The sequence below is a fragment of the Nerophis lumbriciformis genome, linkage group LG31 (assembly GCF_033978685.3).
Source record: "Nerophis lumbriciformis linkage group LG31, RoL_Nlum_v2.1, whole genome shotgun sequence".
Lineage (NCBI taxonomy): Eukaryota > Metazoa > Chordata > Actinopteri > Syngnathiformes > Syngnathidae > Nerophis > Nerophis lumbriciformis.
In genome coordinates, this window is record NC_084578.2 from 21,274,610 (window position 1) to 21,299,416 (window position 24,807).

Sequence of the window (24,807 nt, forward strand, 5' to 3'; positions counted from 1 at the left end):
TGTTTACATTATTAAATGTTAAATTGTCAGTTAACTTTTCTGAGAATCAGCATTTTCCAAAGTGATATAAGATGTCCACCACAGAGCACACTGTTTCTCTGCATGAACATTATTATTTTACATTTGTTACACTGGATGTTTATTTTGTCAGTTTAAAGACACCTAACTGAAATTATATTCAAATAGTATATAATATATATATATATATATATATATATATATATACACACTCCACAATAATATCGTACTGTGGCCTTTAAGGCTGAAACGACGCGTCGACGTAGTCGACGTCATCGGTTACGTAAATACGTCGACGTCGTTTTTATGCGTCGACGCGTCGCATATCTACGTCACACTGACGTCGTGGCGGAGCGCAAAGCAGACGATGCTAGCGGTGCGAGCGAGGGGAAAAAAGCACGCCAAAAGTCGTCAAAAGTGTGGGAGTATTTCAATAAACGGCCTTATAATGTTGTAGCGGCGAACAGCTGTCTCGTCAGCTGACGCGCGAGCTCGCAACCGTGGCTGTTTAGCAACCAGCCAAACCCCACTTAATAAAATTATATTTTATCTTAGAGCACATCCGCATCCCTATTCACATAGGCAACCCCAGGAAATGTATATAATTCGGCATTATTTCGGCCAGTCGGCTTATATGATCAGAGCCGATCAGTTTACGTTCACGCGCAGGTATAATGCGGGGCGCTCCCGTCTCATCTGTTGGGGCACGAGCCCCGTAATTAGACCGCTGTGTCAAATCAAGGAGTACAAAAGACGCCAGCGCAGAGTGGAAAAAGGTTTAGTTCATTACAGATAACCAAGAGTTGTGCCAAAAGTATGTAAGATTTAATATTTCTCTTCGTGGGTGTGGCGCACTTGTTGCGCTGGTGAGATGGGGGGGGGGGGGTTGTGTGCATGTAGCGTGCTTAGTCTGGAGGCTAAATACACACAGTGTGTTATGTAACTGTTGTTTAGTGTTGATATTCTTTGCTTAGTTTGATAAATGTTGGAGCAGTTTGCTTCATCAGGAGGGTGAAGTCGCTCAACTTCAAGTGTTGGATTTAACTGTGTTTGATCATTGGCTGCTGGTGAGGCAATAGAAAAAGGGGCATTTTTCTACCAGTAGACGGCGTTTAAGATTGAGTGTTTCACTGCTAAATTAATAATATATTTATATTGAATATGGATTTTAAATATGTATCTAAATAGGTGGTTAATTGGTTAGGTATTTATGTATTTGCATATTGGGGTTTCTGCTGCATTTATCTATTGTGTTTCTGGGTTTAAATGTATTTTATATGTATCTTGGTGCATTTATGTTGAGACAATTTATTTAAAATCTGTTTTAACTTAAAGGGAAAAGATGTGTCCATTTTCTTGCACTTGTTTAATGGTTAAGAGTTTGATAGCCTAATTAATAATTGTAAATTATGGTATTGATAATTGATTGATTTTTTACAGCATGTTTATCTTGTGGTGTTTTGTCCTTAAAGGTTTTTCACCTATTAAAGAAGCTAAAGGCTACTAAAGGCTACTAAAGACAGCTAATGACAGCTAAAGAAACTAAAGTCTACTAACACTGCTAAAGACTGCTAAAAAGACTAAAGAAGAAAAAAGAAGCTGTTTCTTCATTGGAAAAACTGTTGCAAACTAAAGGAAAATAAAAGGAAAAAGTAACTACGGTCTGGTCTTTTGAGTGAAATCCAGAAGCCACATTCAGCATTGGTACATCCCTTCAAGTGTGGGATAAGCACAGCGAAAAAAGCAAAACACTTGACAGTTGTTGTATGCACACTGTGTCGAGCGGAAATGGCCTATCATAGCAGCACAACGGCTATGAACGAACATTTGAAAAGAAAACACCCGACAGCGTTCTTGCCATCACCATCAACTAGTCAATCGTCCGCGTGAGTATATGTTGTCATCATTACACAAAAACATGAATGTGTCATTTGTATCTGCGTTGTAAATTCATAAACTAAAACACTGTTTCGCTCTGAGAGGCGCGTTTGGCGTGCCTGTTCAGTGTTTACAAAGACGCGCTCCTCTTTAACGCTAACGTTAATTAGTTGTGCAAATACCTTTTACAACATTAACAGTTACATATACTATGTACAAACCAACAATTAACTTTCACTTTAAACATACTATCATTGTTGCGTTATTAAGCAAAATAAGCAATACTTTTACTTTTGTTGAAATGTTTACACTGTTACAGAATATTTCCTTTTGCACTTTTTTGTATTGGAGGTTTATCTTTATTTTTGCACATTTTAAAGCAAAATAAGCAATACTTTTACTTTTGAAATGCTTATACTATTGCAGAATATTAAGATTTGCACTGGATGTTTACTTTTATATTTGCACATTAAAAAGCAAATAAGCTACTTTTAATTTTGTTAAATGTTAAAAGTTTTAAATGTTTACATTGTTACAAAATATTTTGTCATGTTGTTGTCAATGTTGACTGAGTGGCCATACTTTTTTTTTTGTAAATAAAAGTCATGCCTTTTGAAAAAACTGGCCAACATTTATTTTTTCATCTTCATTTTAAATTAAAAAAATAATCGGTAAAAGGAAAAATAATCTATAGATTAATCGAAAAAAATAATCTATAGATTAACCGATTAATCGAAAAAAATAATCTATAGATTAATCGATAGAAAAATAATCGTTAGCTGCAGCCTTAGTGGCCTTATTACCGTGATAATATCGTACCGTTAGATTTTGATACAGTTGCATCCCTAATTGGTAGCCGTTTCTTAAAGATAGGGTGAGAAGCTGTAGAAGTGTGTATATATATATATATATATATATATTAGAGATGCGCGGATAGGCAATTATTTCATCCGCAACCGCATCACAAAAGTCGTCAACCATCCGCCATCCACCCGAACTAACATTTAATCAAACCGCATCCGCCCGCACCCGCCCGCACCCGCCCTTTGTTATATATCTAATATAGACGATGCAAGGCATTAGTGAGGTTATAAAGCTTTTGCCTGTTAAAGAAAGGAGACTGATCCAATGCAGCACAGACATTCAATGCGTGCCACGCTGTCACGGCCCAGACGCACACTAGTTCGCAATCATCTGGGAGCCGCACTGAGCGCACCTCCAAGCGCGTGGAGGTGCGATGTCCCTCGCACCCGCGGCGGCTCCACCCAGGCTCGCGCCCGAGGCTTCAGCGCGCACCGCGGCGGCCATCCTACTCGTTGCGGCAGGTAAGCTGCGCGGGCGGAGCGCGCGGAGTGACCCCAGTTACGAGCCCCCGGCCACGGGGGTGGCGGGCAGGTAAGCTGCTTACCTGCTGCGCGTGACGCCGGCCGCGGCGAAGGCGGACGAGGTGGGGTGTCGGTGCGGTGGGCGCGGTGGTGACCCTGGACGTGCGTCGGGCCCTTCTCGCGGATCACCTCAGCTACGGCTCCCGGTGGGGCCCTCTCGGGGGAAGGGGCCTCGGTCCCGGACCCCGGCGAGGCGTCCCTTCTCCGCTCCGTAAAAGTGTCCATCTCTTTTTTTTTTCTTCTTCTGTTGTGGCATATGCTGCAGGTGCCTGCTCGTTTTTCGTATGTGGGTAACAACATTTAACTATGTATATATATTTCCGAATTGGTTTAACTGCCACCCGCCTGAATCTATTTAAAATCTAATTTTTTTTTATTTCAACTGCCCGACCCGCGGATAAAATCTTTTTTTTTTTTTTCAACCGCCCGAACCGCGGATAATCCGCGGACTCCGCGGTTGTGTCCGCAAACCGCGCATCTCTAATATATATATATATATATATATATGTATGTGTGGGAAAAAAATCACAAGACTACTTCATCTCTACAGGCCTGTTTCATGAGGGGGTTCCCTCAATCATCAGGAGATTTTAATGGGAGCATTCACATACCATGGTTTATATAGGGCACAGAGTGGGTGGGTACAGGCTGGTGTGGGGGCGTGATGATTGGCTCATGTGTTACCTAGGAGGTGTTTCCGTCTGTGGCGGCATGCTGATACAATTTCGCTGCGCTTGTTGAGGGATGACAGGTCTGGACGGTATATGATAAACAGTTTCTCTTTCAAGCATAGGTTGCATCTTTTATTACCACTATTGTAAGGTGTGCTGGATGCAAGAATTTGCCATGTTATTGAATATTCAACATTATTGTCTTTGAGGTCCCAAATGTGTTTGCTGAGTTCTGTGGTATTCCGCAGGTTTTGGTTCCTGAAAGAAGCCTTGTGATTGTTCCATCTGGTTTTAAACTCTCCCTCGGTTAATCCTACATATGTGCCGGATGTGTTAATGTCCTTGCGTGTTACCTTAGATTGGTAGACAACTGATGTTTGTAAGCACCCCCCGTTGAGAGGGCAATCAGGTTTCTTGCGGCAGTTACAGCCTTTGTTGGTTTTGGGGTTGCTCTGTCTGGGGGCCGACGGCTCATTTGCAATTGTTTTGTTGTGGTTTGAGATAATTTGTCGTATATTGTTCATACAGCTATAGCTCAATTTAATGTTGTTCTTGTTGAATACTTTTCTTAGGCTGTTGCCTTTGGGAAAGTGTTTGTCAATCAGAGTGAGGAATTTGTGGTCAATGTTAGTTGAGACGTTTTTGCTGTATGGGGGGTTGTACCAGATGATGTTGTTTCGTCTTCTGTTCTTTTTTGGTTGGTTTCCTGGCGTGGGTTCATAGGTGAGGGTGAAATTGTATCCGCTTTCATCAAGGGCTTTTTGGTACGGGGGGGTTGCTTGGTCAAATTCAGCTTTGCTAGATGACAGCATCGATAGCCTTTTATTAATTCCGGTAGGTATTCTTTTCGTGGTGGTGGGTGGGTGGTTGCTGTCATGGTGCACGTATTGGAGTGTTGTGTTGGATTTCGTGAATGGTTGGTAGCTGTTATTTCTCAGGTTGAAAGTGACGTCTAGGAAGTTGACGGTTTGCTTGTTGGCTTCAATCATGATCCGTAGGCCGTTCTCTTTGAAAATTTGGCATATGCGCTTCTTGGTATTCTCGCTGCTCCTTGGCGAGGCGCGACACACTGTCAGTCCGTCATCACGGTAAATACCAAGGTTCAGGTTGAGGCTAGCGAGCTGGGAGAGGAGGAAACTCCCAACGAGTTCACACGTTTCTGCTCCGTCAAAACTTCCCATAGTGACGTCAAATGTTGCATTGTTCTTTTTTTGCCATGGTGTACTGTTGTGGATGAGAATGGAGTTTTTTGCGTGGATGATGATGTTTCTTTCGTTGCCTGTGATTGAGTCGTAGTCTGAGGCGAAGTCTAGTGCTTGAGTCAGTAGGTCTTGCGTGATGGAAGGGTAAAATTCTTCGATATCGAAGGAGATAAAGTTGTGCTGTTGTTTGTCTTGGATGTTGTTGAACCATTTGATTACTGCTGCTGTATTTCTCCATTGGTTGAGTGGTGTTTTGTCCTTGATTTTTGTGTTGACTCTGTCCAGGATTATTTTGCTGATTTTTCCTATTTCAGATTTAGTTGGGTTTATTAGTCGGCATGTTGGGTTATTTGCGAAGTTGGGTTTGTGGTCCTTCAATGTGATGAAGGCTTCCTTGTTGGCTGTGGCGTCCACCCTGTCCTCAATGTCCAGTTCAGCCGCGATCCTTTTATTTTCCAGGTGGATGTTCTGTAAGGTGTTGGGTTGTGCTTTTTTGTATGATTTGGTGATGCTTCTGTCCAGTAAGGTGTTATGTTCTGGTATGTCCATTTTGTAGAAGTTTGTGGTTTTATCGGCAGCTATGATGAGGTTGTTTACTTTCTTGATGCGCTCCTTGTCATTTTTCAGCTTGGTGACGAGTGGGTTGCGGACTGGCTTGAATTTGACTGATTGTATCATTTTGAGCATGTCGTTCTCAAAATCCTTTAGTTCCTCAACTGTGGGTGGGTTCTTGGTAGATTTGAATCCGTAAGTTTTCTTTTGCGTTCCTTTTGTTTCAGGGTGGAGGAAAAAATGTGCTTTCCACCGCATCCTTCTTAGGAAGTGTTCCGTCTTTTCTATGAGCCTTAGCCTGTAGTCATTCTGCGCGGGTATGGGAATGTTCTTCGTGGAGTAGTCGATGTTGAATTTTTCCATTTCTGATCGTCGTACAGTGCTCAACAAATGTCAATTTGGAGCGGAGTATATGTCTTAATAAGGTTATCCAAAAAATAGTGCTCGATACCGTAGTAGAGCGCAATATATGTATGTGTGGGAAAAAAACAACAACAGCACAACTTTATCTCCTTCGATATCGAAGAATTTTACCCTTCCATCACGCAAGACCTACTGACTCAAGCAAAAGACTTCGCCTCAGACTACGACTCAATCACAGGCAACGAAAGAAACATCATCATCCACGCAAAAAACTCCATTCTCATCCACAACAGTACACCATGGCAAAAAAAGAACAATGCAACATTTGACGTCACTATGGGAAGTTTTGACGGAGCAGAAACGTGTGAACTCGTTGGGAGTTTCCTCCTCTCCCAGCTCGCTAGCCTCAACCTGAACCTTGGTATTTACCATGATGACGGACTGGCAGTGTGTCGCGCCTCGCCAAGGAGCAGCGAGAATACCAAGAAGCGCATATGCCAAATTTTCAAAGAGAACGGCCTACGGATCACGATTGAAGCCAACAAGCAAACCGTCAACTTCCTAGACGTCACTTTCAACCTGAGAAATAACAGCTACCAACCATTCACGAAATCCAACACAACACTCCAATACGTGCACCATGACAGCAACCACCCACCCACCACCACGAAAAGAATACCTACCGGAATTAATAAAAGGCTATCGATGCTGTCATCTAGCAAAGCTGAATTTGACCAAGCAACCCCCCCGTACCAAAAAGCCCTTGATGAAAGCGGATACAATTTCACCCTCACCTATGAACCCACGCCAGGAAACCAACCAAAAAAGAACAGAAGACGAAACAGCATCATCTGGTACAACCCCCCATACAGCAAAAACGTCTCAACTAACATTGGCCACAAATTCCTCACTCTGATTGACAAACACTTTCCCAAAGGCAACAGCCTAAGAAAAGTATTCAACAAGAACAACATTAAATTGAGCTATAGCTGTATGAACAATATACGACAAATTATCTCAAACCACAACAAAACAATTGCAAATGAGCCGTCGGCCCCCAGACAGAGCGACCCCAAAACCAACAAAGGCTGTAACTGCCGCAAGAAACCTGATTGCCCTCTCAACGGGGGGTGCTTACAAACATCAGTTGTCTACCAATCTAAGGTAACACGCAAGGACATTAACACATCCGACACATATGTAGGATTAACCGAGGGAGAGTTTAAAACCAGATGGAACAATCACAAGGCTTCTTTCAGGAACCAAAACCTGCGGAATACCACAGAACTCAGCAAACACATTTGGGACCTCAAAGACAATAATGTTGAATATTCAATAACATGGCAAATTCTTGCATCCAGCACACCTTACAGTAGTGGTAATAAAAGATGCAACCTATGCTTGAAAGAGAAACTGTTTATCATATACCGTCCAGACCTGTCATCCCTCAACAAGCGCAGCGAAATTGTATCAGCATGCCGTCACAGACGGAAACACCTCCTAGGTAACACATGAGCCAATCACCACGCCCCCACACCAGCCTGTACCCATCCACTCTGTGCCCTATATAAACCATGGTATGTGAATGCTCCCATTAAAATCTCCTGATGATTGAGGGAACCCCCTCATGAAACAGGCCTGTAGAGATGAAGTAGTCTTGTGATTTTTTTCCCACACATACATATATTGCGCTCTACTACGGTATCGAGCACTATTTTTTGGATAACTTTATTAAGACATATATATATATATATATATATATATATATACACACTCCACAATAATATCGTACTGTGGCCTTATTACCGTGATAATATCGTACCGTTAGATTTTGATACAGTTGCATCCCTAATTGGTAGCCGTTTCTTAGAGATAGGGTGAGAAGCTCTGTCATTCTGGAGTAACTCAGAGTAAAGCCGCTGTTGCTGCTCCACATTGAGAGGAGCCAGATGAGGTGGGTCGGGCATCTTGAACAGATGCCCCCCAAACTCTTCCCTGGAGAGACAAGAGTTTGGGGCACATCCGACCGGTAGGAGGCCACGGGGAAGGGACCAAGACGCGTTTGGGACCAACTGGCTTGGGAATGCCTTGGGATTCTCCGAAAGGAGCTGAACGGAGTGGCTGCGGAGAGGGAAGTCTGTGCTTCTCTGCTTAGGCTGCTGCCCCTACGACCCGACCTCTGATTAGCGGAAGAAGATGAATGAACATATATAATAATAATAATAATATAAATTATATCTATATATATATACATATGTTTTGGCTGCATTTGCACAGGGTTTTTAAAATACATTGCATTTTTTATCGTGTTCTCTTTTGTCCTTTGAATGTACAAGTAACGTTTTTGTGTGAGGTTTAACTGCTGTGGTTACGGTATTTTGTGTTTTTTCATGACCGGTTGCATTGGTTCCGTTATTCCCCTGATAACGTTCTGACGTCTTCGTTTTTTATTATAGATTTTGCTGTGGGTTTTTTCTTTGTTCCCTTTTCCTTGTTTTTTACTTGTTGTTCCCCTTTTTTAATGGCCTCGATTGCTTTAATGCGTTTCTCCAACTTTCATATGTGTTCTTCTTGGCCTGTTCATCGAGTGTCCTCATGACTGATAGTTTGTGTGCTGTGGGATGTTTGGCTTGTCCAGAGTAGATATTTGTCGGCGTGTGTCTGTTTTCTGTTCACAGGGATGTTTTGGCTGCCATCATCTTTGTGGTGAATTTTCATGTCAAAAATGTTGTGATCTGGTTTGTCTCCTCTTCATATGTGAATTTGATGTTTCCAGTCTTGTCAATGCTATTAAGGTGGTCTGTAACACCCTTTGTGTGTCCCCTTCTTTATTTTTACCGGTATGTCATCCAACGTTCCCTCTAAGGTGCGCAATTGCGCACTGCTCACGAGTCCTCTGCCCAGAGCAAATCTATGCCGCGCACAAAATCAAATCCCACTCTAAACAAAATAAACAAATAATTTGTTTTGTATGATATTGCAATGCAACTGTGAGTAACAGGTGACGAAAGGCGGCCACAACAGATAAAACAATGTTTGTCAACACAGTTAAATTATTGTAACGTCTGTGGAGACACTTAAAGGAGGACAGGAATTCCATCGGTCCCTTTATTTAGCGAAATTGTTTGTTGGCCATAACCACACCAAAACAATGTGTAAAATACTTTTATCTAGCAAAACTGGTCGTTGTCTACCGTTCAAACCAAGCCAAAAGCGACTCTTTGTCATCTGTTATATGAACAGCAGCCGCTTGCTCTCTCTCTCACCTGCACCAACACATACACTATGGCAATTAGTCACTGGTGCGTTTATGGCCACACAAAAAGTTGGACAACTCCAACACTACACGTAAAGTGTAAATTTCAGGTCGTTTTACTATGACTCCTCAATCAGTGTGCTTATTCTACTGTCATTTGTTAAGAATGTTATTTTTTGAATATTAATCATGAAATGATGTTACAGCACTACAGAATTGCTAATAAAAATATTTATTTTACGGACAGAAAGTTAATAAACACTTCATCTCATGCAACATGTGAATGTTTTAAGGGGAACTAAATGTGATCTCTGAAAGTGGTACACAATATTTCCAAAGCAGGACCCCCACCCAGGCATAAAATACTATAGTGCATAGCTGATTAAAAAAAACAATATCTAAGTGGGCCAAATCACATATATTAGAAAATAATATCTTGAAAAAGACTACTGTCACTTGATTATAATAATAAGACATTTCAATTGTTATGTCAGGTTTGAGACAAATGTGCTGGTGGTATGGCCACAGTGTGCACGTCTGTATTCCACTGAATGCTCAGAGTGTTTGTGTGTTTTCTCATACACATGAAAAATTATAGGGAACATTGCCAACACACATACCTTGGTAAAATGTCTCCTCTTTAGTTTTGGGTGTACATTAGGCTGCTAAGCATGATCTACTTATTTTCACCAGTATAACCATTGCTAGCGTTGGTTGTAGTTCATTTTAGTCTTTGTTTTCTGATACAACTGACAATAACTGTTGGACAATTTGCTCACGCATTTGTTCACAAAGTGGTGATCCTCGCCCCATCCTTGTTTGTGAATGACTGAGCATTTCATGGAAGCTGCTTTTATACCTAATCATGGCACCCACCTGTTTTCAATTAGCATGTTCACCTGTGGGATGTTCCAAATAAGTGTTTGATGAGCATTCCTCAACTTTCTCAGTCTTTTTTGCCACTTTTTTTTAAACATGTTGCAAGCATCAAATTCCAAATGAGCTCATATTTGCAAAAAATAACGTTTTCCAGTTCGCACATTAAGTATCTTGTCTTTGCAATCTATTCAATTGAATATAGGTTGAAAAAGATTTGCAAATCATTGTATTCTGTTTTCATTTACCATTTACACAACGTGCAAACTTCACATGTTTTGGGTTTTGTATTAATAATGTTAATTTAAGCATAGTAATCATGAAATGCAGTTACCAGATTAGATAAATGCTGATAAAAAGTATGTAATTATATATTTTACAGACGCAACGTTATCCACTATATCCCATGTTTGTGCTACAGCCCACATTTCATTGTGCTAAATGTGAACATTTCAAGGGGAACAAATCGTGATCTCTGAAGGGGTACATGTCTTAAATTATTTTACAGCAACCCCCAAGACATACAACATACAGCTAGCTCCTGAAGACTTTTTTTTAAAAATTTCCATTTAGATTAATTAATCATTTAGATTAGAAAATAGTATAATGGAAATAACTGCTGTTATTTGATTAATAAAACATTGAACTTGTTATGATGTCAGCTTTGGGACAGGTGTGATGCTGGGGTGGCGACAGCGTGCATGTCTGATGTTGCTCACATGTAGTCCAAGGAATGCTCAGGGAGTTTGAGCGTTTGTTCAGACACATGAAAAATTAGAGGGAACATTGATGTCATCTATGTATCTTCTCCACAAGGTGGGTCTGCATTGTTTGTGTGATGTGTCCAAGTCCTCCATGAAGAAACTGCTCTTTATAGGTGATAAGGGGTCCCCCATTGCCAGTCCCTCCTTTTTGTTTGTATATAATTCCTTTGAATTTAAAGTAGAGTACAGTCTATGTGAAGGGTCACATCCACTGAGGTTTTGGTAAAAAGTGAAATGACATAATGTGAAATAAATTTTGTCGGGTTCCAGTTTTATTGTGTGGAGGTACAGTTGAGATTTGTTTAGAATTTTTGCAGTGGTATTCTTTGAAGCCAAGGAGTGTTTTTATTATTTCATCGAGGGATTTTGATAAATTGTGATTAATCATATACTATGTACTACTGATGGGCGACACGTATCAGTGGTCAGGTAACCCTTTTGAGGAAGATTGCAGAGGACAGTTAAAACATCCATCCATTTTCTACCGCTTGTCCCTTTCGGGGTCGCGGGGGTGCTGGAGCCTATCTCAGCTGCGTTCGGGTGGTAGGCGGGGTAGACCCTGGACAAGTCGCCAGCTCATCACAGGGCCAACACAGATAGACAGACAACATTCACACTCACATTCGCACAAGTCAAGGTAAAAATATTCCATCTATTACACCTAAAAGCTTGTCTGGCTGGAAGAAATTGAAAAGTGCATTGTGTGTGCTTGTACAAACCCTGTTTCCATATGAGTTGGGAAATTGTGTTAGATGTAAATATAAACGGAATGCAATGATTTGCAAATCCTTTTCAACCCATATTCAATTGAATGCACTACAAAGACAACATATTTGATGTTCAAACTCATAAACTTTGTTTTTTTTTTGCAAATAATAATTAACTTAGAATTTCATGGCTGCAACACGTGCCAAAGTAGTTGGAAACGTGCATGTTCACCACTGTGTTACATGGCCTTTCCTTTTAACAACACTCAGTAAACGATTGGGAACTGAGGAAACTAATTGTTGAAGCTTTGAAAGTGGAATTCTTTCCCATTCTTGTTTTATGTAGAGCTTCAGTCGTTCAACAGTCCGGGGTCTGCGCTGTCGTATTTTACGCTTCATAACGCGCCACACATTTTTGATGAGAGACAGGTCTGGACTGCAGGCGGGCCAGGAAAGTACCCGCACTCTTTTTTTACGAAGCCACGCTGTTGTAACACGTGCTGAATGTGGCTTGGCATTGTCTTGCTGAAATAAGCAGAGGCGTCCATGAAAAAGACAGTGCTTAGATTGCAGCATATGTTGTTCCAAAACCTGTATGTACCTTTCAGCATTAATGGCGCCTTCACAGATGTGTAAGTTACCCATGCCTTGGGCACTAATGCACCCCCATACCATCACAGATGCTGGCTTTTCAACTTTGCGTCAATAACAGTCTGGATGGTTCGCTTCCCCTTTGGTCCGGATGACACGATGTCGAATATTTCCAAAAACAATTTGAAATGTGGACTCGTCAGACCACAGAACACTTTTCCACTTTGCATCAGTCCATTTTAGATGATCTCGGGCCCAGAGAAGCCGGCGACGTTTCTGGGTGTTGTTGATGAATGGCTTTCGCTTTGCATAGTAGAGTTTTAACTTGCACTTACAGATGTAGCCACCAACTGTATTTAGTGACAGTGGTTTTCTGAAGTGTTCCTGAGCCCATGTGGTGATGTCCTTTAGAGATTGATGTCGGTTTTTGATACAGTGCCGTCTGAGGGATCGAAGGTCACGGTCATTCAATGTTGGTTTCCGGCCATGCCGCTTACGTGGAGTGATTTCTCTAGATACTCTGAACTTTTTGATGATATTATGGACCGTAGATGTTGAAATCCCTAAATTTCTTGCAATTGCACTTTGAGAAACGTTGTTCTTAAACTGTTTGACTATTTGCTCACGCAGTTGTGGACAAAGGGGTGTACCTCGCCCCATCCTTTCTTGTGAAAGACTGAGCATTTTTTGGGAAGCTGTTTTTATACCCAATCATGGCACCCACCTGTTCCCAATTAGCCTGTTCACCTGTGGGATGTTCCAAATAAGTGTTTGATGAGCATTCCTCAACTTTATCAGTATTTATTGCCACCTTTCCCAACTTCTTTGTCACGTGTTGCTGGCATCAAATTCTAAAGTTAATGATTATTTGCAAAAAAAAAAAAAGGTTTATCAGTTTGAACATCAAATATGTTGTCTTTGTAGCATATTCAACTGAATATGGGTTGAAAATGATTTGCAAATCATTGTATTCCGTTTATATTTATATCTAACACAATTTCCCAACTCAGATGGAAACGGGGTTTGTATCAAAGAAGGTGGTTATTTTTTAAATACAGACTGACTCCCCTGTCATTTTCTTTTTTTTGAATTCAGATTGTTTGCTGATATTTGGACAGATGTCCCAACCTGCAAGCGGATATCTTTCACTTCCTGTAATGTCACTTTCATGAAAGCAGAGGCAGACCATGGGTGCGTTATGATGGGTGTGCTGGCAGAGAGGCATGGACTGACTTCAGAACTAGCTAGAGCCTGTAGCAAACAAGGTAAGCATGTTATAAGAGAAACAACCTGTTCTCATTTTTTTACCTCAAAGTTATTCCAAAACTATTAAGTAAGTAAGTCTAATAGTAACAGTAAATGTATTTTCTTTTTAAGATATATTAGCGATGTAGCATTGTTGCTTTCTATTGCTGGGTTGCACATGGCGTAAAATCCGGTTGCTGTTGCCTGGATACAAGCACTTGTTGGTCAAAAACATTGTAATACTAGAAGTAAGTCAATTGAAAGCGGAGTGAAAATTATGACGTGCACTGTTCTCGGCTTTAAAGGGGAACTGCACATTTTTTGTAATTTTTCCTATTGTTCACAATCCTTATGAGAGACAAATAGACAAAAGTTTTTTTTTTTTTTTTGTCTAACATGTAAAAATGTTCTAGCTGGTTACCAATGCAGCTAATAGGCGCAATCAATTCTATCTCTAAATCACTTTAAAAAAGCATTCAAAATCGGCAACAACACTTAATTTGCATTCTGTAACCTGTATAATAACCAAGCTGTAGTGCATTGTTATTGTAAGCGCAAACACGGAGGAACACTTTTTCCAGCCGAGTAACACATCGGCATGCTTCGGTATTAGCCGTAAAAGCTTGCTACGGCAAGAGATAATTTAGCTTCTTTGTCAGCACGCGAATCGCGTTTGAGCTTGTAATGTACAACACAAAGTGATAGGACATCAACCTGTACTGACTGAAAAACATGAATATTCATATTACAATATCTGTTATGTATTAGCCCACATTTCATGTTTTGTTTGTACACTGCTAGCTCGCCAGCGTATGTCGTTGTAATAACACGCACTACGTGCTGCGTGTATCATGATCAATATTAAAGTTGACTCACTCGATGGACAGTTGTGTGTTTGGTCCAGATGGCCGGGGACGTTTTTGCCGCTTTAGTTTACATAAGTACTCCATTTATGTCGAAATAGCTTGGCTCCAAACTCCACGTTTACAGCGTTAAAGTCATGTTGACCCCACTCTCTCATCTTCTGTCTGCTCCTACGTTTCACTCTTTCTTCGTGCTCGCTTACATAAGCACTAGTTCATCCTCTGTATATTCAGCTTCAAAAAGATAAGGTTGTGAGTCCTCGTTTGAGGGGGTGTCATACATATATGCACTTTTCCTGCTAATGTTTTCTGTGTGAGCAAACGCAAAACTCTGTGAGCATTCAGTGGAGCACATGTGAGTAAAATCAGATGTGCACACTGTGGACATACCATCAGAACACCTGTCCCAAACCTGATCTCATAACAATCTAAAGATTATTGTTATTATTATTTTAAAATCAAAATAAGGAGATTATTTTATTATATAGGTGATCTGGCCCACTTACAATAAAATAAAAATAAAAAAATATTGTTTTTAATGAGCTACTGTATGTACTTGTGTTGTATGTGTTGGTGGGGGTCCTGCTTTGGAAATAATTTGTACCCCTTTCAGAGATCACATTTAGTTCCCCTTAAAACACTCTCAATGTTGCAGAATCAGATGTAAGCATCACTTTCTGTTTGTAAAATATATTTCTCTTTAGCGGTTTTGTAAGCTAGTAACATTACATGATTAATATCCATAAATTAATATTCTTAATACATGACAGTAGAATAAGTACAAATCTGATTAGGGAGTCATAGTATAAAGACCTGAAGTTTACACTTTATGTGTGGTGTTTAGAGTTGTCTGACTTTTTGTTTGGCCATAAACGCATCATGTGGCATGAGTGTGTGTGTTGGTGCAGGTGAGAAAGAGCGAGCGGTTACTGTTGATATGACAGATGACAAAAAGTTGGTTTAAGCCTATTTTGTATGGCAGACAATGACCAGTTTTTCGAGATATACGTTGTTGTTGTTTTTTTTTTTACAATTTATTAATTGTTATCTGTTGTGGCCGCTTGTTGTCACCTGTCACCAGAGGTGGGTAGTAACGCGCTACATTTACTCCGTTACATCTACTTGAGTAACTTTTGGGATAAATTGTACTTCTAAGAGTAGTTTTAATGCAACATACTTTTACTTTTACTTAAGTATATTTATAGAGAAGGAACGCTACTTTTACTCCGCTACTTTTATCTACATTCAGCTCGCTACTCGCTACTAATTTTTATCGATCTGTTAATGCACGCTTTGTTTGTTTTGGTCTGTCAGACAGACCTTCAAAGTGCCTGCCTTACTGGTGACGTTTCACTTCGTTCCACCAATCAGATGCAGTCACTGGAGACGTTGGACCAATCAAACAGAGCCAGGTGGTCACATGACCTGACTTAAACAAGTTGAAAAACTTATTGGGGTGTTACCATTTAGTGGTCAATTGTACGGAATATGTACTGTACTGTGCAATCTAATAATAAAAGTTCAAATCAATCAATCAAAAGTGTGAAGGAAAAAAGATACTTGTTTTATTTCAACCGTACCGTCAAAAGCCTCAAGACTGACCGCACATGAGGACGTTCCTGTCTTCACAATAAAAGTGCCGTGCCATCGCGCCTGCGCTTTCAAAACAAGAGTCTCCGAAAGCCATCGTAAACAAGATAGCAAGCTACGGAGTTTGACACCAATATATTTCTTGTAAAGTGTATAAAAACGAATATGGAAGCTGGACTAATAGGATGCCAAAAACCCACCACTTTCATGTGTTATTAGACACAAAGGAGGAACTTTTCTTCTCCTCCATTTGAAAACGTGGACGTTATCATCACGACTGTCTGATTACAATCAACGCAAGTCATCAGAATCAGGGAATACACCAACTTATATTCTAGTCTTCATTAAAGAAAGGAATCTATATGTTAAACATGCATGTATATTCATTAAAACACCTTTAACATGTAAACAAAAACAGCAAAATAAATACTTATAAATTATATACTGTATATATCAATGTATATGTATGTATGTATGTATGTATGTATATATATATATATATATATATCAATGTATATGTATGTATGTATGTGTATATATATATATATATATATATATATATATATATATACTGCGATGAGGTGGCGACTTGTCCAGGGTGTACCCCGCCTTCCGCCCGATTGTAGCTGAGATAGGCTCCATCGCCCCCCGCGACCCCAAAGGGAATAAGCGGTAGAAAATGGATGGATGGATGGATATATATATATATATATATATATATATATATATATATATATATATATATATATATATATATATATATATGATATGAGTGTGTATGTTACTCATCAGTTACTCAGTACTTGAGTAGTTTTTTCACAACATACTTTTTACTTTTACTCAAGTAAATATTTGGGTGACTACTCCTTACTTTTACTTGAGTAATAAATCTCTAAAGTAACAGTACTCTTACTTGAGTACAATTTCTGGCTACTCTACCCACCTCTGCCTGTCACTCACTGAGTTCCATTGCAAAACCAAGCAGAATAAATTGTTGTTTACTTTGTTCACAGTTCAAAAAGGATTTAATTTTGTGCGCAGCATAGATTTAAGGTCCACGGAGGACGCATGAACCGTGCGAAATTGAGCAGGTGCACACCTTAGAGCATGGGTGTCAAACTCTGGCCCGCGGGCCAAATTTGGCCTGCCGTGTAATTTCATTTGGCCCTTGAGGCAATATCAAATTAACATTAGAGCTGGCCCGCCGGTATTATACAGCGGCTGTAACACTGCATTCACCGCTAATACTCATACTTGCCAACCCTGCCGATTTTCAGTGGCCCTCTCGAAAGTATCCCGGGGCAACCATTCTCCCGAGTTTCTCCCGATTTCCACCCGGACAACAATATTGGGGGCGTGCCTTAAAGGCACTGTCTTTAGCGTCCTCTACAACCTGTCGTCACGTCTGCTTTTCCTCCATATAAACAGCGTGACGGCCCCTGTCAAATGATATATGCGGCTTCTACACACACATAAGTGAATGCAAGGCATACTTGATCAACAGCCATACAGGTCACACTGAGGGTGGCCGCATAAACAACTTTAACACTGTAACAAATATGCGCCACACTGTGAAACCACACCAAACAAGAATGACAAATAATAAATAAATGATAAATGGGTTATACTTGTATAGCGCTTTTCTACCTTCAAGGTACGCAAAGCGCTTTGACAGTATTTCCACATTCACCCATTCACACACACTGATGGCGGGAGCTGCCATGCAAGGCGCTAACCAGCAGCCATCAGGAGCAAAGGGTGAAGTGTCTTGCCCAAGGACACAACGGACGTGACTAGGATGGTAGAAGGTGGGGATTGAACCCCAGTAACCAGCAACCCTCCGATTGCTGGCACGGCCACTCTACCAACTTCGCCACGCCGCCCACACATTTCGGGAGAACATCCGCACCGTAACACAACATAAACACAACAGAACAAATACCCAGAACCCCTTGCAGCCCTAACTCTTCCGGGACGCTACAATATACACCCCCTGCTACCACCAAACCCCGCCCACCTGAGCCCCGACATTAATGAACTAGCATCCCAGAAAAGATGGCAGGTATCTGGCTTGGGCACATCAGATTTGATCAGTGTGTCGCAAACTGAGCAGTAAAAAGGCCTGAATGGTTGATTTATTCATTGTTATTTTATTTTCAAATTTACTAGCTTGTGGAAAAAGTTAATGTTGATATTTACCTCAGAAGGCTGCAAATAGAAAAGAGGCATTACATTTTTTATTTACATTTTATTTAATATACCATTGATGTTTTTTCGGGGTTTTTTTTTAAGTTGATTTTGCACTATTAAGTTATATAATCATTGCTTGTTCCATATTCAGTGTTAAAGCAAAACAGTGTAGCAAACAGCAATAATTAATGCTTTATTCATGCACTTTCTCTTGCTACTTCAAGGCTTGAATGTTTGATTCATTCATTATTGTTATTTTATTTTCAAATGTATTACTAGCCTGTGGAAAAGTTTATTTTCATATTTACCTCAGAAGGCTGCAAATAAAAAAGAGGCATTAAATTTTTATTAAAATTTTATTTGATATGCCATTGATATTTTTGAATTATTATTATTATTATTTGAAACTCGATTTTGCATGTCACTATAAAGCTATATAATGCAAAACTTGTTTGGGTCCCTATTAAAAGGTTAATTTGTTCAACCTTGGCTCGCGGCTTTGTTCAGTTTTAAATTTTGGCCCACTCTTTATTTGAGTTTGACACCCTTGCCTTAGAGGAAACGTTGCAGCAATATAGTTGTCCGGGTGGAAATCGGGAGAAATTCAGGAGAATGTTGGCTCTGGGAGATTATTGGGAGGAGCACTAAAATTTGGGACTTTCCCGGGAAAATCGAGAGGGTTGGCATGTATGGTCATGATTAAAAAAACACTTGCCGTTGTTTCCGGAAGTCTGAAACAGAAATAAATGCTCTCAGGAAATCAGTTCCGACAATGCTTAAAATGACCAAAATAAGGTAAATATTGAACATATTACATATTGTTATGAACGTGTTTGTTAGTACTTTATATATATATATACTTGCATTGTGTATAAAAACGTTGATGGAGGGTTTTGAAGTTGTTTTACAGGGCTTTGAAAGTTACAATGGTGACTCCCATTAGCCGCATCTTCCAAGCGTTTTTATCAATTTTAAAATCCTAATAAAAAAAGAAAGGTCATGTGTATTTGTCTCTCATAATGATTGTGAAGGATTTCCCCCCCAAAAAAGAGCAGTTACCCTTTAACATTATTTCAGAGTTCCTAAGAGTCCATCATAAAAGGAAAAAAGTTGTTAAAACAAACAAAAACCACAGAGAAAAGTTGATGTGTGTTTAAACTGGTCACTCTCGCCGAGTAAACACATAGCGTATGATTGACCACTTTGTCTGTGCCTGTAAGAACTTAATGTAGTATTACCTTGATGTCCCCTGTAACATTACAAATCTCATTGGACAATTTTGCCTGGTATTTCAGGTCGAAGCATAATAATGTTGGTATATAAAAGAAAGAAGCACACAAGGATGCATCAGTTATTTGGGGGGCGAACTTTAGTATTACAAGCTGTCAAGTTATCATTAATGTAGCAAATAAGATGTTTAAGATTCTACAATCGTTGGCATCAGTTGTCACGCCAACAACAGCTCGCTAGCAGTAGCACAGTTTTTTTTTTCCAGGTTTTTTTTTTTATAAAAGATTATATCACCTGACACGTTGAAGTCATTTGGAAACTGTTGGGGTCTTATTATTATTTTCTAAGAGCTTATTGTTTATATACCGTCGTTAGTATCTCCACTGTACTGTATATACCAATCAAAAATGCTGTTAAGTTATGTGCCTTTAAAAAGAATAACACTGCAGGATCGGTATTGCATAACTTAAGCAGAATATTTATTGCACAGTTTGAGCATGGTGTTTTTAGATGCTTTTGTTCAGCAAAGTACATGATTACACATTTACTGCATTGTACATAGTCCTTATAATCCCTTGTATTTATTTGGATTCTTGTAAAAATAAAATAGCCATTTATTTTTTGGTGTGTATTTATTGTTTGAATAAAAGGGACATTTTGTTTTGAACAAAAGCATTTAATGGCCTGTGGCTATACTGATTCCTGATTATAAAAAGTTGACTTTAAGATTTGTATTTGAGTGCCCATGATCCTACCCCCGTAGTTACCGGTCTTGTTATAATGTCTCAGTCAACAGATGATTAATCTTGATTTTGTTTTGTTTCTTTTCCTCCAACAGGTTTCTCATGTAGCCCCGAAGTTGTGTTGAGTGCACGCCCTGACTTCTTGACTGTTCACTTAAGTAGAAACAGTGGGGTTCCTCAGGAAGGTTACCATGTGAAACACAGGATTTACTTTGGAAAGAAGGGAGAACCCTTTGAGGTAAGACATCTCGTGCATTAGGTTGAATGATGATAGATAATAGGGACGCAATTCCATCACTAATAAAATAAGTTATCTTAAGGCACTCCCTGATTTCTTAAATAGCATACATAATTGCAAAAACAGTGGTTATCTGCAAACAAATTACCGTATTTTCCAGACCGTAGGGCGCACCGGATTATAAGTCGCACTGCTGATGAGCTGGTCTAATCAGGTCTATTTTCATACAAAAGCCACACCGGATTTTAAGGCGCATTAAAGGGATAATTTTATGAATTATTTGTTCTACACTTAAAACACTTCCTTGTGGTCTACATATCAGAGAATAGTGTTTTCTTTGGTCAAAATGTTGCATAGATAATGTTTTAAAGGGAAACTGCACCTTGTTTGTGAATGACTGAGCATTTCATGGAAGCTGCTTTTATACCCAATCATGGCACCCACCTGTTCCCAAGTAGCCTGTTCACCTGTGGGATGTTCCAAATAAGTGTTTGATGAGCATTCTTCAACTTTCTAAGTCTTTTTTGCCACTTGTGCCAGCTTTTTTGAAACATGTTACAGGCATCAAATTCCAAATGAGCTAATATTTTGCAAAAAATAACTAGGTTTTCCAGTTCGAACGTTAAGTATCTAGTCTTTGCAGTCTATTCAATTGAATATAGGTTGAAAAGGATTAGCAAATCATTGTATTCTGTTTTTATTCACGATTTACACAATGTGCCAACTTCACTGGTTTTGGGGTTTGTATAAAAAAAGTCTTATCATATGATCTGATTCTCTATTGTTTATACCGTATTTTTAACGTCTGGGTTGCGGCGAATGTAACTGTGTACAGCTCTGGTAATGGGTACATTCGCACCCACCTGCACAAATGTACTTCAAAATGTAACAATCAAAATAAATATTACTTTTTTTTTGTTACTAGGGCATGCATATATAATATGCATTAGTTTGACCATTTAAAATCAACGATAATAAAAAGGAGATGCTTGGAAATAGCATAAAAATGCCCCAAAAACCTGGAAAAACGCGATTCATAGCGTTACTCTTTTGGTGTAACCATCATGAGCGTTCTGTTCAGGTATATTTATTTTATATTTTGACAAATCATATTTATGTATTACTAAATTTAAATAGGTATTGATCAATCTTTAAGCTGTCTGTATTTGATTTCAGTTTGCTTTTGACATCTTATTTAGAATTGTAGTTGAAACTTTTACAACCTTGTGTTGCGCTCATGATGGCATAACCAAACTAGATTTAATTTAATGATCTTATTTTGAATATTTATTCCCTTATTTACATTTAGTATATTTAAATATTCATTTATAAACATTGAATACATTTCAAATATCAATAAAATGCAATTACCTTCATCTTATAGGGTAATGTTTAGTTACACCAAGTCATGAGCGTAACACTACGCTTCATCACTTTGACTTGTAATATCTCTAATTCTGGTGGTGTTTTATGCTTTTTTCTTTTTGGAACATGTACTATAAATATAATACAATAAAGTCCCATATAAAATTATGTTTCTAGCAATACTTAAATGTTGCCTTTGAAAGTAACACTCCAATGTCCATTAGTGGAGCTGTACACAACTGCAACCTAACATTTTACGTCTCTTGAAAGAAATTCATGACGAGAGCCAACAGAGTATGGATGTCACCAACATAGCAGTCTGCAAGTAGCATGGAGGGAGAGCACAAAGAAAGCTAAACCAACTAACGCCAAAGAGGAATTGGTGACAAAAAGAGGGTAGACAAACACGTGTCTGGTTTGGATCAAAAAAGTCACACCGACTAAACTATTGATAACAGTATATGTATTAATTTGTGCTGTCAAATGATTTTCTTTTTCAGATTAATCACTCTTTTAAATTTAAATTAATAATGATTTTTTTGTGATTATGTGTTTTATGAAAAACTTGAATATAAAATATTTGCAGAAGTGTTCTACTCTTGTGTTGTACTGTACATTGACAGCATATACAGTACTTGTGGAAAAATACTGATTGAGAGACGTAAAAGTTTTGGTGACTCATGGGTGCTCCTTGATACCTGTATCAGGTGTGATTATAGGCTCTTATCAAAAAGAAGGTTTTATATCTCCTTTCAAACATTGTGTTACAAACACAGTCATTCACTATTAATCATTAGTTGAGCCTTTGCGGATTTTGTACGTTTATCCCCTGACAAAGACATGAACAGTCAATCATTTTTGTAGGTCTATTTTAACAGAGATAGAGAGAGAATCTCAACAAATATTTCCTGAAAAGAAAACTAAATAAAGATTTAAATGTATTTGTAATTATTGTTAAATAAGAATTTCATCCCCTACTAACCTGCACACATTTCCCTCACTGGTTATGTGCCAATGGAGCACTGAAGTGCACATTTTAGTCATGTTCCTTCAGGAAGGAACATTGTTTAGAGGATGCCATAGTGGGTGCCATTATTTGTAAATGAAATAAATTACTAACAGCAAATAATCGTCGCTCTTGTATATGATTAGTAACGCTATAATTTGGATGCAACAACTAAAAGCAACATGTAGATTTGTGTATCATAGATGCGGTGTCAAAGACCAATGCATTTTATACTATTTTATATTATCTTTCAACAGACTTATGATGCTGTGTCATCAGTGTCTTTTCATGAGGTAAAGGAGGGAGAGCATTACTGTGCAAGTGTGCAGTACCTTTATTTCGATGATCTTGTCGGAGTGGCAAGCTGCACCCAGTGCCAAGTCATCCCTCAGTCAAGTAAGACTTTATTTTTGGTGAATTACCCATGTCTAATTGTCTGTGAAGTTTGCATGTTCTCCCCGTGACTGCGTGGGTTCCCTCCGGGTACTCCGGCTTCCTCCCACCTCCAAAGACATGCACCTGGGGATAGGTTGATTGGCAACACTAAATTGACCCTAGTGTGTGAATGTGAGTGTGAATGTTGTCTGTCTATCTGTGTTGGCCCTGCAATGAGGTGGCGACTTGTCCAGGGTGTACCTCGCCTTCCGCCCGATTGTAGCTGAGATAGGCTCCAGCGCCCCCCGCGACCTCGAAGGGAATAAGCAGTAGCAAATGGATGGATGGATGGATAATTGTCTTTTATTCAATTTTTGTTTTAAATCTATTTGAGATGTCATTGCTGGAGAGGTAACCCTTTAAAATCACATATTTGTTCTGCGTTGCAATCACTAGGCTTCAGTAATGTAGTGGTTCCCAAGCTTCTTTTTTTTTTGCATTCCCCCCTCCAAATTTATATCATTTATATCGTTTATAATCTATATCACACAACCCTAATGACTACTCTCTGCATCTGAAGTAAACACGCTACAGCAACACCTTAATTACATAAATCACATTAGAGAAAAAAATTATAACTGCCAATTGTAACTGCTTGAGTTTATATTCTAAAATCATAAGGGTTCAATTCACTGTGCTACGCCAATTGATAATATTAGTACTAATGATTTTGATAATAAGACTACAAGTGGTCTGCTAATAACCAACATCAGTGATCATCTGCCAGTTTTCACAATCTATGACGGAAACTTCAAGAAGAGGTCATGGAAGACAAAAAGACATTTCAAAGACTACGCACAGAACAAAGTATGAATGACTTTAAAAATGATATAAGAGAACAATGTTGGGACAAAGTGTACAGATGAAGCATATGACAATTTCTTTAATACTTTCCTGATGCTGTATGATAAACATTCTCCATAAACATAACTTATAAAAAAGCAAAAAAGAACAATCAACCAACGATGATAAAGGGATTATGCAATGCTTGTAACAAAAAACATTCATAACACAAAGATCTATAGAGGCTGAAAATAGGTACAAAAAATTGTAGCAACAAACTAACCACCAAACATGTGTAAGAAATAATATTACAGTCATGTTTTAGACAGAACCAAAACAACATGAAGGAAACATTGGTCATACTAGTGAGTAACATTTAAAATGTTATTAAGAAAGATTGCCCACAATACTTTTTAGATAGAAATATAGAAAAGCACAATATTAACAAAGTAGTTGACCACTTTAATAATTAATTCGTAAATATATTGGAACCAATCTGAAACAAAGGATACCAAATACTGGGTCAGTTGAGGGCTTGAATGACATCATGGATAGAAATCCCAACTCGATGTTCCTCAAAAACGTGACAAAAGAAGAAATAATCCAAACTGTAATGAAATGTAAATCCAAGACCTTAACTGACTGTCCCGGAATTGATATGAAAGCAATAAAAGGAGTTGAAGAAATTTCAGAACCCTTAGTATATTTGCAATCTATCATTTCAAACTGGCAAATTCTTAAACAACATGAACATAGCAAAAGTTGTACTGATTTATAAGACTGGAGACAAACACGAGTTTACAAATGTTAGACCAGTTTCCCTTTTTCCACAATTCTCGAAAATCATTGACAAATT

General features: G+C 39.0%; 1 protein-coding gene across 1 annotated transcript in view; it reads left to right on the top strand.

Annotated features, from left to right (window-relative positions):
• LOC133574322 (uncharacterized) overlaps positions 1-24,807 on the top strand; it is a 40,164-nt gene that overhangs the window by 7,600 nt on the left and 7,757 nt on the right. The window contains exons 3-5 of the mRNA XM_061926473.1: positions 13,359-13,528; positions 20,220-20,362; positions 22,991-23,129. Of these exons, the coding sequence (XP_061782457.1) occupies positions 13,359-13,528; positions 20,220-20,362; positions 22,991-23,129 (452 nt within the window). The remainder of the gene's footprint in view (positions 1-13,358; positions 13,529-20,219; positions 20,363-22,990; positions 23,130-24,807) is intronic.